Source organism: Trichosurus vulpecula, chromosome 6 (assembly GCF_011100635.1).
Source record: "Trichosurus vulpecula isolate mTriVul1 chromosome 6, mTriVul1.pri, whole genome shotgun sequence".
NCBI classification, from domain to species: domain Eukaryota; kingdom Metazoa; phylum Chordata; class Mammalia; order Diprotodontia; family Phalangeridae; genus Trichosurus; species Trichosurus vulpecula.
The window spans coordinates 52,052,066-52,067,443 of NC_050578.1; the positions used below are offsets into that span (position 1 = coordinate 52,052,066).

Sequence of the window (15,378 nt, forward strand, 5' to 3'; positions counted from 1 at the left end):
TAACCATCTCATACTCTGGGAAGGGGAAGGGAATTAGGTTCCTAGCTTTGCCCAGTCCCATTTTCGAAGTCCAGAATCCTCCTTGGGCTGGAGTCACAGGCACCCTGGTTTCTTAGGGCTTCCTCCTAGCTGCAGCTCTGGGCCTGGAATCCTGGCTTCAGGATGACCATGGCTTGACTTCCTGTCCTGTGGGGATTCTTCCTCCTGTACCATGAGCCGAAAAGGACAAATGAAACAGGCTAAACACATGCCCTGAGCTGGTTTCTGGGGGCCACAAGGTTGAAGAGGAGAGCAGGTGAAGGAAGCCTTCCCCCTGACTGCTCAGTTCATGGCAGCTGTGCTGTGGGTGAACTTGGATCTTCACCCTATCCAGAAGCAGAGGGAAAGAGCTCCAACCCTTTCCATTAAACAATAATACTTAAGTCAGATTGAAAAACATGTTTTGTACTTGGTGACCACCAGTAGGTGAGATAAGAGAGAACAGTTTTCCAGGTAAATTGGATGAGGTCAGATTTCCCTTTCCAATGCATGAATACTGTCTAACTCAATGGAGACTTAGGCAATCTATCCTCCCCCAGTGTGCAGGAGGCATGGCTTTTGCTCAGAATCCTGTCCCTGGCCTGACTGCTATTGGAGCTGCTTCCACACAGTCTTTAGCTTTTTCCTGCTCTCTTCTCCTTCACCTCCTCCCCTACAAATCCTGGCTTAGGACTTAGAGGGGCTCAGACTCAGGTCAAGTGGGCTTGGGATTTGGGGAGATACTGACTTAGTACTGTTTCAGGAGTGGGCTAGGTTATGTGGTCAGTAGGCCTTTGTGGGCTGGCCTGGAAACCTAGCCAGTCATTTAAAGAATTACATCTTACAGTATAGAGAGCAGGGACCATTTCACTTTGGTCTTTGTGTCTCTAGCGCCTAGCATAGTGCCCAACACATGATTAATTAATTGATTGGTCAGTGGGAAAATGCATTCAGAATTCCAAGCCACTAACTTACAAGTGAACTTTTAGGAAAAACAGATCAGAAAAATGTCATTTTTTTCCCCCTTTATTGTAAGCACATGCCTTTCGCTGGAGAAGAACAAGGAGGCAGGCTGGGAATAAGTCCTTAGTGATCGGAACCAGAATGAGAGAGGTTTTAGGGGGAGATTGTGCTTGGCCAGCTTAAAATTCAGCCCTCATCCATGGTCCTTTTGGCCTCATTCTGAGCTCTGTGAGTGGTTATGGTAGTTAGCGTTGTATAAAACTCCATTTCTTGTCACTAGTGTGGTCTTCTCTGTTACCCTCTATGCATTCATCCAAGGCATTTGTTCTCTAGTAACCAGGCTTTCTGAGAAGAATAAATTATGTGAACATCTGCCATTTACTTAGGTTTTCCTTTATAACGATGACTTCAGATATATTTAAACAGGTGCAGAGGTGCCTCACGAAAGAGCATAGAAAATGAAACATAATGGTGGGGCTGTGCCTGCAGTTGCTTGAGATGGGTGATGAGACATGCTCTGGGGGAATAATTGTTGAGAATTAGAGCAAGTAGAGAAATCCAGGCTCAGGTTTAGCCTTCCCTCTCTTATAACTAGCATGCAGGATGTTGTGCAGGATGAATCCCTGAGCTTCGGCTAGGGGCAGCTTCATAAAAACACCATTCAGTGCTTTGGTGTTTCTTTGTAGTTCCATTTAATTGTGAGTAAAGAACTTTCTTTGTTTCAGCCTCTGAGAAACTTCAGACATGGCTTAACAAAGCTCTGTCTAAGCCATTATGTAGCAGTGATGAGATTGGCTATTGGTTAGAGCACTTCCAATGTGTGACTTAGCCTTATCTTAAGAAGCTCTCCTGATAAGACCACTGGGGGTGGGTAGGTAGTGAGGAGGCTTTTGAACCAACCATATTCGTAGAGCCACTTTCTACTGAAACTGCACTTATGTAGCCATGCAGAGCATGAATAAAGGTCAGAAACTGTAAATGAAACAATGTCTTGTAGCTAAATCTAGGGTCTCTTACCTTCCAGCTTGCAGAGTTTGGCAGTGCATTGACTGGGACTACTCCTAATAGTGCTGCCTGTGAGATCAAACTTTAATGACTACTTCTACTGATTTTACATTTAATAATAATTTGCATGTTGGTATAACATTTTACACTTTTCAAGTGATTTCCCCAAGCTTCCTTTCTTTTGATCCTTAAGATAGTCTTGTGACGTGGACAGTTATTACTTAAAGATGAAGAAGCTTCACCTGAGAAGCTTAAGTGGTTAAATGGAGATGGGACTAGAGCCCCCCTAAACTCTGTCCCCTAAACGGCACTGCAGGATTCATTTCCAGATATAACTCTTCTCTGTAGTAAGGGAGTTTGGGAGAGGGGAGACCAAGGTTCAGATGCTGGCTTTACCACTTAGTAGTCATGTGACTACTTGTTTTCTCATTTCTTGTCAATGTTATTCCACATGGGCAGCTGGTCTTAAGTGCTGGATGAGGCCATGCCCCCATTTTCAGATATCTGCTAAATAGCATCTTGGAATTTCATATAGAAGTTAACAAAGAAAACACTCAATGACAACAAACAAAAGCAGGTGATTTCACCTCTCTCTACCTCATTTTACTCATCTGTCAAATGAGAAGGTTGAGCAAAATAATCTCTTAGGACCCTTCTAGCTCAAATCTTGTAGTATTCTAATCATAGGATCATAGATTTAGAACCAGAACAGGCCTTTAAAGACATGTAGCCTGCCCTCTAAATTTGAAAGATGAAGAAATGAGACCCGAGAACAGAAGTGACTTTTTCAGGGTCACTCAGGTATTGAGGAGCAGATCCACAATTTGACTAGAGGCCCTCTGACTTCAATTTCCATTGTTCTAATGACATGGAAAATTGGAGAACGTAGTTGTATTATTTTAGACACTATTTTCTCTCAGTTTTTAGGAAATTGAAGACTTTGGAATAAGAAGCTCATTGAACTTGAGTAAGAATTTTTCTTAGATGAGGTTAGTTGATGTTCACAGGAATAAAAAAACTGAAGCATATTTTGAAGCACATAAATTGAGGTGTTATGAGTAGATATGCTTTAAATTCTGTTATTATTGTTATTATCACAGGCAGTATTTAATATGGTCGTAGAAGTACCCCGTTGGACAAATGCCAAAATGGAGGTATGTGATTGCATATGTCTTACTAATATCAAAGGAAACTTAATTATTGACTTAATAACTTAATCACTTCATTATTAAGTATCCACAACATGGTCTTTTAGTTAAGCAGTTTCCCACAAAATTCAATATGATTGGCCATTTTTTTTTGTGAGGGAAAAAGTTATAATATAAGAACCTTCTTGTTGAACTTATTTTCCATTTAGTTAAAAAAAAATTCTGTTGATCTTAACTACCAATGTGATCTTGGGCCAACCATGTAACCTCCCTGGGCCTCAGTTTCCACATTTGTAAAATGAGGGGGTTGGGCTACATGGCCTTTGAGGTCTCAGTTCTACATGCGTGAGCCTATGACCTGTGATGTCATCAGGGTAGAGAACTTCCAATGTGGACATTCCATCTACCAATGCAGATCTGTAACCCTTCGAAATTCATATTCTTAAAGTATCCCTGAAGGCACTGAGAATGACTTACCTGAAGTCACACAACTAATATTTTCCAGAGGCAGAACCTCAAGCCAGGTTCTCCAGTCTCTGAAACTGGCCCCAGGATACATTTAAAAAAAAAATTTGGAATTTAGATGTCAGGTGGGTACAGTTGCACTCATCCTTATGTTTTTTTTTTCCCCAGTGCAAATCTGTTAACTTAATTCTCTATAGTAAATGACCTATATATCTGAGAATTGAACTGACCCTTCTCTTCCCCCATCCTCCCCTCCACCTTGGGAAATGGCAAACACTGTTTTCAAGGGTGATCTAAGCAGCCACTGAGTTATATTTAGTTCAGTGACAGCCCTGAAACCTGTTTATTTGGGAGTGATGCCAGTTTTGGTTTCCAAGGACTTAATTCTCCCTTTAGATTTTGCTCATGCGGGAGTGATAGAGTTTTCCAGGGTAATGCTTGATTTACGATGACTATCTAAGAACATCTGCTCTTCTGCTGATTAGTCATTTTGAATCTTCTTCACAAGAAGTGAGCCTAGAAGATGTTCAGACCAAGGCCCCTCCAGAGCTTCCCCTCATACTCTTCATGAAGTATTCAGCAAGACCACTTGCAGAGCAAAGTAGGATTTAATTTATGGCAACTGTTTTTGTTGAGTTATCCAAAGCATTTCTACTACCACTTTAGTGGTAGCATTAATGTTAATTCTAGATTTTAAATTAGGGAATTTTTTTTGGTAGATCTGTTTCTCAGAATGTGTGGAAGGTTGCCAGCACCTCCTGCACCTGTTTGTAATGATCAGCCTTTATTATGGTTTTTAATAGTAATAATGATAAGCACTAGGTTGTTCTTCTCTTTATACACTATTCCACAGTCTTTTCCCCCCTTGCGTAGTAAAGGAAGTAACAGGATCCCAAAATCTGAAATTTCACCCAATGTAAACAGTTTTCTTCATCAGACACGCTAATGCTTATTTTTCCTGGGACTATGGGTAATTTTTTTCCTTTGAATAATTTGAGACAATTTTAGTGAAGCTTAGTAGAAATGTGACTTTGAACCAGCCAGCTGAACCATGGCCTCACAATTAATTTTATCATAAAATTAATTTTAAAAAGCTTAAGATGAGCAACAAGAAAGGTAAATTGGCTAATCTTAATCTGTTGACCATCCCAATCTTTCTACTTGTTGAATTTTTGAGCTTTGATAGGCTTGTAAAATCTCGACATTTCTTTTCCAGACATTTTTTCCCAAACCTATAAAGATTAGGTTGTAAATTAGTAGTATGAAAAGTTTTTTTTTTTTAATAGCATATGACAGGAATTTTGGCAGTCTGAAAACATCAGATTTTTAAAGAACTTTTCAGCCAGTTGGATAGAGGATTAATTGCTATTCATTTGACTTTTTTTTTCCTTTTTTTTTTCCTATGATCTCTTTAGATTGCCACCAAGGAGCCATTGAATCCCATTAAACAAGATATAAAGAAAGGCAAGCTACGTTATGTGGCAAATATCTTCCCTCACAAGGGTTATATATGGAATTATGGTGCCCTCCCTCAGGTAACATTTTTGTTATAATGGCGAAACTTTTCTGTCTTCTGAGTAAATTGCCTTATAAATCCTGTGCACTGCATGAATTTAAATCAGCTGTAAGGATATGTCTGTTTGAGAGATTTGTAAATTTGATTTTTTTAATGTGAAGTTTTATTATATCAATAAATTTTGTTCTAAATCATGTGTATTTCCACAAACAATTTCATGGAGTTAAGCATTTAGGAAACCTCCAACTTGGTATTTTATGTATATTTTCCCCCCCTTTTGGACATGACTCTACCATGTTAGTCAAAAGTGTTTAAGCCAAACTGTATTTACGGTCTTCTCTTTTTATGTGAAACATGCAATATATTTATGTAAAAGAGTCTTTTTACGTCTTTAACAGAGAGTGGTGTGTTTTCTTCTCAACTGATTTTTTCTTTCCCTGACCTCATTATGAATTAGCTTAGTAAGCTTATTCACTTCGACTGTTCAGTGTTCGGTGTTTATAATCTTTAAGTGGAGAACAGTGAAAAGGAGGGAAATGAGCACTGAGGTAGCATTGTTAGTAATGGGAAAGCAGCATCTGTCTTTTTCCCTCTCTCCCTGCTTCTTTTCTTGTCTCCTACACCCCCTTCCTTGCCTTTCATGCTGCTTCCCTCCCAGTGAGGAGGTGGCTCCTTCCAGAGCACCAGAATGAATAAAAATGAAAATGTACGGCATGAAGACCTACTGGACCTAGAAACATCTGCCTCTATGTTTACACAGGCCATTGGAACCCCCATCTGTCTGGAGTTGGGAGTTTTTGTTTGTTGTCGTTGAGGTTTTTTTTTTTTTTCTGAAGTTCTGTATAAAATTCCAAGATGCTATTTAGCAGATATCTCAGAATGGGGCACTGCCTTATCCGGCCCTTAAGACCAGCTGCCCATGTAGAATAAACATTGACAAGAAAAGAAAAGAGAAAACAATTTTCTGAAGGGCCAGGCTGTCTTTGATGCAGTCAGGCCACCCACATGGGTACATTCTGGGTTAAAATAGTGTGCTGAAAGGAATTAGAATTCCTATTGAAGTCATGGAAATAGCAGGTTTCTCTGTCAGCCCTGCGGCCTGCAGAGCAGCCTGGTTGACCTGTGAGTAAGTGAAGGGGGCTGTGAAAGGCTGAAGGGGGCAGCCTTGATCACATAGATGGGCCAGAACACTGTGTAGGAGGAGAAGAATGTGTGAAGAAAGGGGCCCATAAAGGAACTCTGGCAACTTAGTTCTTTAAATCCTGTCAATTAGATATTCTCCTGGGGGAACATTTGCATTTAAAGCACTTTGATCTGACATACTAATTTAATTTCAACACAGCAGTAGGAGATAGAGAGCTGATTGATCTTGGAGCCAGGAAGACTTGAGTTCAAGTCCCATATTTTTACACATCCTGAATGACACTGAGCAGTCCCTTGCCTTCTCAGGGCTCCAGCAGCTTTCCAAAATTGTAAGTTACTTAGAAGGCTGACTTGCATTGGTAAAAAGATTTTCCTCATTTGGGAGTTCACTTTACCAATGACATAACAAGCCTAGTCCCCTGTTCCTGTTAACTTAATTAAATGATGCATTTTTTTTTCCTCCTGGAAATAGGGACACTAAGTTTCCCAGGATCGTGAAGTTTTACATTTGATTCTTCTGGAATTCTGGATGTCAGTGTCTCATAGCTTGAGATCTAGTGCTTTTTCTTGGGTTACTTCTAGTACTAGTACTTAAGTGTCAAATGTAAAAGAGCTGCTTTGGCTGGGAATATCCTAGGACTTAGGCCTGGAAAGACCTTAGAGATCATCTTGTTCGATTCACTCATTTTGCAGGAAGCTGAGACCCAGCGAGGTTATGTGACTTGTTTGGAGTCACAGGTAGAACATGGTAGGAGGTGGAATATGAATCTTTTCCCCCTGCATTACTGAATCTACTCTGAGTTCAAAGCCAGTGAGTGGGCTTTTGGGTTCATATTTTTACTTCCTATAGCAAGTAGTTCTGCAGAGTTGCTTAAAATGGAGTGCAGTTTTCAAGGATAAATAGAAGTGATTATAGCAGCTTCTCCTTCAGCCTTGTCTGAAATCAGCACAGGGGATCCCTGAGTTCCCCTTCATTCATGAAGAACAATAATTTAAATTTACAGAGTTGGCAAAACAAGTTCTGTAGAATAGACCTGTGAGGTTGGTAGCTGGAATGTCATTGGTCCCATTTTATAGATGAACAAACTGAAGTTCAGGGAGGTTAAATTATTTGCTCAGGGTCTCACGGATAATGTAGTCATAGAGCCAAGACTTTAACCCAGGCTCTTTCTCTCCAAGCAAGTGCCATTCTTATATGCTGCTTATATATGCAAATACAAACATATTATTAAGTTCTTGCTGAATGCAAAGCACCCTGCCAGGCTCTGGAGGGTCATCCACAGTTTACATAAGATAAGGTTTCTGTGCTCCTCAAGCTTCCCTTTGAGGAGGCACATAGGATACAAACATAGATAGCTGCAAGGCACTTACCCAGTATTGTGTATCAGAGAGTTGCTCAAGAAAGCGCCTTTAAGGCTGGAGGAGAAGGGACATCGAGGATGCCTTGTGGAGAAAATGATGACATCTGGGTTGCATTTTAAGTGATAAGTACAATTTAAGAGGCAAAGATGCAGGGAGGGCATTGCAGGCATGGGGCTAGTCTGAGTGGAGGCAGAAGGGTGCAGAGCGTGCCTGAGTGACAGAAGGTCCAGTAGGGCTGGACTGGGACAGGCCCTTTGTAGCTGAGATTTGAAGGAAGCCAGGAAAGACAAGGGTGGGGGGAGAACAATCTAAGGATCAGGGGTATCCGGTGAAAATGCATGGAGTTGGGGGTTGGATTGTCCTGTGAGAGGGACAGCAAGGAGGCTGGTGTCACTGAATAGTAGCATCTGTAGAGGGTGATAAGGTGCAAGAAGACTTGAAAGGGAGGAAGGGGCCAGATTATGAAGGGTTTTAAAAGCCAAATAGGGGATTTTCTGTTTGATCCTAGAGGTCCTAGTGAACCACTAGAGTTTCATGAATGGGGAGGGGAGGGTGACATGGACACATCCCTTGCATAGCAGAGTAGAGGATGGACTCGAGTGGGGAGAGGCAGGAAGGGAGGAGATCCATCAGATTGGTTCACAGGACTTTGGTGTTCCCTCCTTGCCCTGCACAGCCGAATGCATGGCCACATGGAAATGATATTATAAACGTGGTTAGTCCCCATTATGCCACTGTGTCTCCTCGGGCTAATCCAAACTTCTTTGAACCTCAGTTTTGTCATTTGTAAGGGGTAAGGGTATGGACTGGACCTGTTATTTTAATGGTGTAGGGGGAAGGCACTCTCTTTATCAATGCAGGTCTGTACCTGCTAAAGGTCAGAGTCGTGTTGTTCAGTCATATCTGACTTCATGAATCAGTGGACCATAACACACCAATACTGGCCATGGGCTTTTCTTGGCAAAGGTACTGGAGTGGTTTGCCATTTCCTTTCCAAGTAGATTAAGGCAAACAGAGGTTAAGTGACTTGGCCCGGGTCACACAGCTAGAAGTATCTGAGGCCATATTTGAACCCCAGGTCTTCCTGACACCAGGCTGTAATGTTGATGGGATATGAAGATCTTTCTCACCCATTAATAGGCCTCATGTGGAGCCCATTAAGAGAAGCTTGCTTTGGGGAAGCTTGCTTGTAGGAAGGCTTCCACGCCTTTTGGTACCAAGCTAATTAGGCACTGAGTCACAGGGTTATGATGCCTTCTGGCTCCGAGCCCATTAGCCAAAAGCGTATATATAATCTGAGGTTGGCATTTTGCTTTGGGGGTTCGATTATAAGAAGGAACTTTTGGTTTCCTGGTCCAGTCTCTGAATAGCCATATGTTCAGACACCCCCAGCTGCTGAGATGTAAAGGCTCTCTCCTGCCAGTGGTGTATGTAAAGTGTATAGCAATATTGTTTTGATTCAGGCAGTTAAAAGCCCTTTCTGTTGGTCATTGTGCTAATTTCTCTGCTTGTGTTTTCTCTGACGTTCAGGGTGCTGACCTTTCCCCTAAACTAGTGAAAGTAATTAAAGAAGATTGTTGACCCCTTTAAGGTTACTTTCCTTTAAAAGCAGATCAAAGAACCTGTGCTAGCAGGCCATCCTGGGTATGTTAGGGTGCTTGCTATTACACAGGCCCAGTTCTCTATCCACTGAGCCATCTAGCTGCCTCATAGTCTTAAAGAGTTGCTTTCAGCGCTGAGCCATGAAGGGATTTGCTTGGGGTCATATAACTTGTCTATATGTCAGAGGCAGGGCCTGAACTCAGGTGTTTTTGGCTTCAGGAGTGGCTTTCTGCCCACCAACCTACACTGCTACATTTGTACAATAATGGCAAAAAATATTGACACTCCGTTCTTCCCACTACTGTGTGGGGAGCAAATGAGCTGATGTATGCAAAGTTCCTTGTAATCATAGAGGGTTACGTAAGTGTAAATTATTTAAACCCAGCTTTTGGTACACTGAGAAGAATAATTTGCCATGATAAGCTAGTCCCAGTATTCTACTAATATGAATAGTGAAACCTATTAACAACATGGAACAACAGTATGGTGGGAACCTTTTAGGCACCTCCCTGTGCTTTGAGATAGTTCCAAACTCTCAGTATTGAGGAAATTTAAATGGGTCTTTTTTTTTCTTTTAGCATAGGATATTTTGAGAAAGGTTTCCTTTGTTACAATGATCCTACCTTCAGTCACTGATTACTAGGAAACCTTTGGTTTTTGGCTTAACAGATGTTTTGAGTCTTTTCCAGTCCTAAATAACTCATCCTCCTTATTTTAAATTTGCAGGGAAAATGTCTTCTCTAGGTAGAATCTCATATAATTATTTACCAAATAAAACATGCAAGATAAGTAGCCTTCTAGAATATGGAAATTCCATTAGCATACATTTCTTCTTCTCCTCCAGGCCATCTTCTGTAGGGCACTCATTGCTGGCTCCAAGAACAGCATGGCTTTTAGAATATGACAACATAGCATAAGACTTTAAAACGAAATAACCCAAACAAAACACTTTGTGACCCTTAAAGCATTCTATGAATATCATTATCATTATTAATTGGAGACAGTCACTTGAGTAAGTCAGGTAGCCTTTTCTTTTTGCTTGATGCATTTATTACTAGGTAATATTTTGTGTTCAGCTGTCTTGCTTATGTTCTACTTGGTGCGGGATTTTGCTCTTCTCCTATGATTTGGCTCGTAATGGAAGGAAATTTGTACAGAGCAGTTACCAAGCCAACCATGCTTAGCAGAACGCTCAAGCAGTGAAATGCTGCTTAAGTGGCTGTCTCTCCACTTAACTTGTGATTCACCAGTGTGCTGTCATTATCCCAAACCTGCAGCCTTTTAGACCTTTAGAACTAATAGCTTTTCCTGCTGAAACAGTAGTCTCTCCCCAAAGTTGTAACTCGCTGTAGCCAAAAATCATGCTTGGTTTTCCCTGAGGTACTAGAATTAGCCACATGTGACTAATTATCTTCCAATTGTACTTCTCTGTGTGAGGGCTTAAAGAACATCACTAAGTGGAGACACCCCATCCCCAGCCAGATGATTAGATGGTACCCAAGGATGACTTTGGATATCTGTTGTCTACGGGAAGTACTGTTTTAATCCACATGATCATTTTGCTTCATTGGTACTGAGAATCCTAATATTTCCTCTTGAATGAATATAGTGTCTTTTACATGAAGAGCTAAAGGCGTCTCAGGTTGAAGGGAGAAATAGATTAGAAAGCAACATTATGGCTAGTGACATAAAAAGACAGAGGGCGACAGGTGTTTGTAACTAAATGAACATGAGAAGGGGCAGGATGAGATTGAAGAGAAGGCAAACACTGAACATTTACTTAGATGTAAGAAATAACAGCCATCAATGTGGGGGATACTGGAAGAGGGTAATTATCACAGAAGACCAGGAAAGGCAGTGTGGTTCACAGGGGGCTGGATTTGTCATTACAGGACCCGGATTCAGATCTTGGCTCAGCTTTTTACTACCTGGGCCTCAGTTTCCTCATCTGTAAAATGAGGTTAAACTTGTTAGAGCCTTTGGCATCCCTTCTAGCTCTCAATCTATGATCCCATAAGGTTGCTGATGTTATAACTTCAGGAACTAACTTGGATTAGAGATGTAGATTAGGTATAAGGCAGGAAACTCTGGCATCTGAGGAGCAGTAAGAAGAAAAAGGTTTTATTAAGACAGTCTTTTAGAGCTTCCTTCTCCATAGGTGACCTGGCTTTCTACTTGGCCAGTGGTAGTTGGTCAGGACTGATTTTCAGGACCTAAGTCTGCCCTCATTTCCCACAAGAGGGCGTGCTAGCAAAGCTTTTGATTCTGTTCATTTCCCTGCCCTGGACACTAAGACACCTTAGACTTTCAGAGTGAAAGAGGACCTTAGCTATCATCTGATCTAGTACCCTCATTTAATATAGAGAAACTGAGAATTTGAGAAGTTAAGCGAGTTTCCCAGGGCCACGTAACTGGTTAGTGACTGAATCAGGCCTAGAACTCAGGTCTCCTGATGTTTTTTTTTTCCATAATCCCATTCTAAGGTGTTGACAAAAGGCAGAAATTCAGAATAGAGAAAGAGGATCACAGAATCAGGAAGGGAACTCAGAGGCCAGGAAGCCAACTCTCTCATTTGACAGATGAGGAACTGAGGTACAGTGAGGTGATATGAATCGCTTAGGGTCACACAGCCAAGGAAGCATATAGGATGGGATTTAAACCCATGTCCTCCAGACTCCAAGCCTAGTGCCTATCCACCATGTCAGTTTGCAAAAATGTTAGCAGCTCAGCAGTAAAAAGACTGAGTTCAATACTCAAAAATTGAACATACCAGTCTCCCAGTCTGTTTTATACGAACATCACTAAAGTAAAGGCACAACATTGACAGTTACGATAAAAGTAAAAAGTTAAGGGCTGATGAGTGAAAGAGAAATGAAGTAGATTTCAGTGCAAGCTAAGAAAGACATTTTATAATAATTATAACTGATTAGCAATGGAATGTGAAGGAGTGAACTCCTCTCCATTGAAAGTGTTCAACCTGAGTTTGTTTGTCATCTTTCAGGGAAATTGTAGAGGAAATCTTTGCTTTGGTTGGGATGTTGGATTAGATTAGTCTTCAGGTCCTTTCAGCTTGTAAGATTTTTATAATGTTTTCACCTTGGTCATTGAAAAATGAATGAAGCAGAGAAAGGAACAACAGAAAGAGAAAGATCATGGCTATAGAGAGAGCTTGAAGAGACCTTAGAGGTCGTCTAGTTCAGCCCCCTCATTTTGTAAATGAGGAAATTGAGATTATGTCAGGTGCCCAAGGCCATTTGAAGAATAAGTGGTTTGTCTCCAAATACAGCATTTGGAAATGATTAGACATTCTAAAGGAAGATATTGCTTGAGATTATGAGATTAGATAAAGGACTTTGAGATGAATGATGTGAATTGAGTGAGTATGGAAAATTGGGTATGGTGAATATAGGTCATTGGTTGATTTTGTTTGGATTGGTTGGTTGGGTCCATTTTGTTCCACTGTAGGCTGTAGAAAGTAAGAAGGAAAAATAGTTGAGTAGGTAGAAATTCTACCTATACCTAAGAATGTCTATGGATGTGTAATGTATAAATTATAATGAACTACGATGAGCTGTATGGCCTAGGCAAGTAATCTGATTTCCCTAAGTGTCAGTTTCTTCATCTGAAAAAAAAGTCTAGGGTGCCAACTAGATGCCAATCTAGAGTGCCTTCCACTTCTAGAATTCTGTGAATCTGTTATCAGTCCCAAAGGAGGAGACCATGATATGTGTAATCCAAAATTTTAAATAGGCTTCATAAATGAAAAGGGCACTGGAAGTGCAGTTGGAGACCCTGGTTTTAAATTTTTGGCACTTCCTATTTTCTTATCTCTAAAATCTCTAATACTCTTTCCAGCTCTGAATCTGTTCACATCCCTGTCTTCTGGCAGTTTAAATTAAAAAGACAGTGTAATTATTGGTATTTATGATGATGATGATGACGATGATGAAGGCTTGTGATTTCCTTGAGTGTTAGGTGAGGAAACTCTCTCTAACAATGCAGATTAGCCTGTTTTCTGTAACTGATTATTGTAGTTGCCTAGAGAGAGAAAGGGAAGGGGGCCACTAAACCATATGTAAGGGCTCCTGCAGGGCTACATATTGATTTAGAAAACCACATATTAATATTATCTCTGTTTTATTTTATTTTTATTTATTTTGTTAAATGTTTCCCAATTACATTTTAATCTCTTTCAGGCCACAGGGAGTGTTACAGGCTACATGTTTGAGACCTCCAGTCCAGAGCACAAAAAGATTAAAGCATATATACACACATATATTTTGGAGACCAACAGGATGCAATCTTTTCTCAATTTTTAGATGAACCAGAGAATCTAGGAATATCCTATATAGGATGTGTGTGAAAACCTCTAGCAGACATGGGGGCAGAGATGGAAGATTCCATGAATGGAATAAAATGGGGGAAAAAGTATAGATGCAGTCTTGCTTTTATTTAGTTCATTTTACTCAAGGAAAGACTGGGTTTCTTCTGGTAAAAGATATTTAAATAGCATGAAGTTTGTTCCCCTCCAACCCTATCCCCCCCTCAACTCAGATAAAGTGCCAGCTCAGCTGTTACTGCTATACAGGGACTGATTAAAGTCCAAATTCTGGCTGGCAGAGGAGGGCAGGGGCACACAGTATGGGAACTGGAAACGACGCTGACTAAGCTTGAAGAAACGTGTGTGTCTGGAAACACCACCCACTTCCAGATGTGATTATACAGACAAATGGAAGTCTGGAGGAGGAAATATTGTAAAATCTGCTTCAATTGTAGTGGGAGTTACGGATGTACTGGTGTATTAGCCTTGAGCCTCTGTGAAATCTCAACAGAGGAGAATCTTTCCATCCACACTGTGGATACCTGTAGAACTTCATGCTTATAGGGCAAAGGGAGAAGGTCGTTGTAGTTGGAGCTTGGTCATTAACTTACATTTCTGTTTTTGTCCTGTTTAGACTTGGGAAGATCCTCTTCACAGAGACGGTGCCACCAACTGCTGCGGTGATAATGATCCCATTGACGTCTGTGAAATAGGCTCAAAGGTTTGTTCTGTTTGAAGGATTCTCCTGATACTTGTTCTCCTCGATTTATGCAGGAGTCGCTAGGGATTGAGAGGAGGGCGATGGTAAGAGGAGGAAGCTTTGGGACGCTCACCTGGAAGTCAGTTAGACAGGTTTATGGTATTATATTTTAGCTAGTAAGAAACAAAACCTTGAGAGGCCAGCCTTGGAGTCCTGCCTCTGACACCTGTTTGCTGTGTGATGCTGGGTAAGTCAATTTGACCTCTCTGAACCCCAGGAGACTCTTGAGGATGACTAAATGAGGTGCGTCCCCAGGTGCAATAACAGATCAAGACCAAGAGCTGAAGCATACAGTACATCCTCCCACCATACCCCAGCACTGACTCACTGTGCTGATTGATTGCTTTCTTCGTTTGGTTTTGGAAACCAGGAAGAAATAATTCACTGAAACTGAGTCACTTTTTGAGTTCTGTTCTCTAAGTGTATTAGTATTCTCTCAGTGTAGCCTGTGAGTAAGTGAGGTAGCTTATCTTTTGCAGGCCCTAAGGGCACTGTTATCACATTGCAGCATCCACAGCTTTCCTACTTTGAACGCCTCACTACATGACAGTGAGGTTTTATATGAGGTAGAGTTTGGGGGCCTATTAGCAACTTAAATGTCTAAACTTTCTGCACACAAAGTCTAGAATCTTTGAGCTACTGCTGTTCTCTGATCTCAACACTCGTTACCAGACACAGGGACAAGTGTTAATGGTCACGAAAGCTAAATTAGGCTGAAGGCCTGCATTTTCCAGTGAGTGAGCTAGTCTCTATGGCTCCAAGGCACATTATAAAGTGCCTTTTAAGACTAGAGTTACAAAAGTCAGAAAGGATTTACTTAATTTACTTAAATGCAGTTCAACCGATGAGAATCTCATTGTGAGTAGGGATAGTTCCATTCTTTGTATCCACAGGACAGATCCCTCCTAACTCTTTTCCTGTTCTCCCCCCATTCCCTGCCCCACCCCACCCCAACTCCACTCCCAAGCCTAGAGTGTTGACTAGCATATAGTTAGCAGTTGAGTGAGTGATTAAATATGCTCCAAACTACCAAATCTAGACATGATTTTTTGTTTCTTGGGGGTCCTTCATGAGG

At 41.1% G+C, this 15,378-nt stretch overlaps 1 protein-coding gene across 2 annotated transcripts in view; it reads left to right on the top strand.

Annotated features, from left to right (window-relative positions):
- The window catches only part of PPA2 (inorganic pyrophosphatase 2), a 125,722-nt gene that overhangs the window by 18,110 nt on the left and 92,234 nt on the right, over positions 1-15,378 (top strand). For both annotated transcript variants that reach the window (XM_036762889.1, XM_036762890.1), the window contains 3 exons: positions 3,087-3,140; positions 5,015-5,134; positions 14,178-14,264. In XM_036762889.1, the coding sequence (XP_036618784.1) occupies positions 3,087-3,140; positions 5,015-5,134; positions 14,178-14,264 (261 nt within the window). The remainder of the gene's footprint in view (positions 1-3,086; positions 3,141-5,014; positions 5,135-14,177; positions 14,265-15,378) is intronic.